We start from the raw sequence: 2,282 nt of genomic DNA, 5'->3' as shown, positions 1-2,282 counted from the left end.
ATAGTGGAAGAACAGAGATCCTGTGACATTTAAATGAAGAAGGCCAGGTTTCACTGTATGAACAGTTCCCCATTTTGTTTCGTATGTGCCTTTAAAAAGGAAAACTGAAAACAAAAGAACTCATACTGATCTGTCAGTCAGTCATGGTTCTCTGATGAGGATATAGGTGTTGCTTTTCTTAAAGCGTCTCAGGGTTTTCCCCCATGGGATTGGGGTCACTGGAGAGAAATGCTACTGGGAACAGCAGGTCCCACCCCTGTACGCACTCCGTGTCAGTCTTCCAGCTGTGGAACCCCTTCTCTGCTCACCGTGCACTTTTCCTGCTTTTCTATCTGGAGTGCACAGTGTGGTACTGAACATAGTCGGAACTCAGTAAATGGTGGTGAAAGGAGGGAGGAAAGAGAAGGATAGAAAAATGGATGTATAAAGCTGGGCGTGGTGGCATACTCGTAATCCCAGAACTCTGAGGCTGAGACAGGAGGATTGAAAGTTCAAGCCCAGCCAGGGTTACTTAGCTACTTAGTAAGTTCCTGTCTCAAAGTAAACCATTGAAAAAGAGACTGGAGATGTAGCTCAGTGCAAAGACCCTGGGCTCAGTACCCACTAACACACGCACACACACGCGCACACACACACACACTTGGATAACAAGGGCCATTATAGAAAATAGTCTGATTTTGAGGGGCACTTACCTGTAATTGATTATTTAATCTTGAAAAGACACTAGTCTTCAAGGGTAAAATTTGGGTTTCAGAGTTAAATGTCATCTTTGCAAGGCTTATAACTTAGGAACAGAATCCCTAGTTTCAATTTTATATATGAATGTGACTTTAGTGCCTGGCAAGCCTTACTCAACAAAACCTGAGGGTGGGGGGGCTGCCCCTTAGCTCAGTCTTTAAGTGGCTGCTTCAACAAAGCAGTCAGGCTCAGGTTGCTGTGGTTCGATCCCCACAACTCCAGCCAGCCAAACCTGCCCTGAAGGCATTCGGAGCAAAAAAAACAAAAACAAAAACAACAACAACAAAAAACCTGGGATAGGGTTGTAAATACAGCTCCACATGGCAGAGCCGCCACCCCCATTTTCTGGATGTATGGGATCAGCCACGACGCTACGGATATGGAATCTTCAAGGCTTTATAGTACATGCTGAATAGTTGTGTTCCATTGATAAAATTTGGGCTTGGAGAAATTGAAGAACAGAGGGAAAAGGAAGCATACCATGCAAGGAACAGCAATGTGCAGACAGGAGGTTAAGCAGCCTTCGTGTAACTTTCATATGACTTTCAGGAGTCCTCGGGGAATTTGAAAGTTTCTTTGAGCCTCAATGCCCTCATTTGCAGTATAAGCATAATAGTTATACTCATCCTCCTAGATTGCTGTGAGGATGGCTAAGAGTCGCCCTGTACTATTAGTAGACTTGGAGTCGAAATCTGAATTAGCATTTAAAGTAACCCCACTCCAGGCAGCAAGTGACTAAACTGTGATTGGGAGGAAAATGACCCCAAAAAGTATGTCAGGTCTAGAAAGGCAGCCCAGAACCTAGAGAAAGTGGGCATGTAAACCAAGGAGGGTATTTCTGTTTTTAATTGGCATTGTTTTCCCAGGTGAGCTGGCACTGGAAGAATTTAGCAGAGCTAGACCAGCTGTGGATGCTGAAATGCTTACGGTTTAACTGGTGCATCGACTTCTCCCCAAGTCCCTTTGAGCAGGGGATATGGAAGAAACACTATATTCAAATGGTGAAAAAGCTTCATGTCACCAAGCCCAAGGTACACTTGAGAGAAAATGTGACACACTTACAAACATCAGCTCTAATACATTTTGGAACTATGAATAAATGACAGAACCTGACGCTGAGTCCAGGCGATAGTTCCAAGGAGGTTTCCTTCCACTGTGATTTCAAAATGCTCATTTTCTGAGATGCCAAAGCCCTTTTTCTGATACCCAAGTTAGTTGAGAGCCCTCTCCAGGCCCATGGTGACCTTCCCTGTCCTGGCCTCTGATGTCTGTCCCTCTAGCTTAGATATAAGCTGATGGGGAACTCTGAGGGTAATGTGCAATAAATGTTACCTATAGCCATCATATTTTACTTTACAAATTCAAATTTTCTGTGATTCTACAAGGTGAAGTGGAGTCTGTTTTTACTTTTTAATTATTTATCTCTTGCAGTGCTGGGATTGAAACCCAGGGCCTCACCATGAGACCTATACCACTGAGCTGTCAGCTCAGAATTTATTTGTTTGTTTGGTTATTTATTTATGGTACTGAAGAGTCAACCCAGG

The 2,282-nt window shown here is 43.7% G+C and overlaps 1 protein-coding gene across 1 annotated transcript in view; it reads left to right on the top strand.

Moving 5' to 3' along the window:
• Fbxo16 (F-box protein 16) overlaps nucleotides 1–2,282 on the top strand; it is a 56,447-nt gene that overhangs the window by 28,658 nt on the left and 25,507 nt on the right. The window contains exon 7 of the mRNA XM_023714688.1: nucleotides 1,605–1,769. Coding sequence (XP_023570456.1) covers nucleotides 1,605–1,769 — 165 coding nt within the window. The remainder of the gene's footprint in view (nucleotides 1–1,604; nucleotides 1,770–2,282) is intronic.

This window comes from Octodon degus, unplaced genomic scaffold (assembly GCF_000260255.1).
Source record: "Octodon degus isolate 3935 unplaced genomic scaffold, OctDeg1.0 scaffold00036, whole genome shotgun sequence".
NCBI classification, from domain to species: domain Eukaryota; kingdom Metazoa; phylum Chordata; class Mammalia; order Rodentia; family Octodontidae; genus Octodon; species Octodon degus.
The sequence above is the reverse complement of the archived record's forward strand: the minus strand, read 5'-3'. Positions and strand labels throughout refer to the sequence as shown.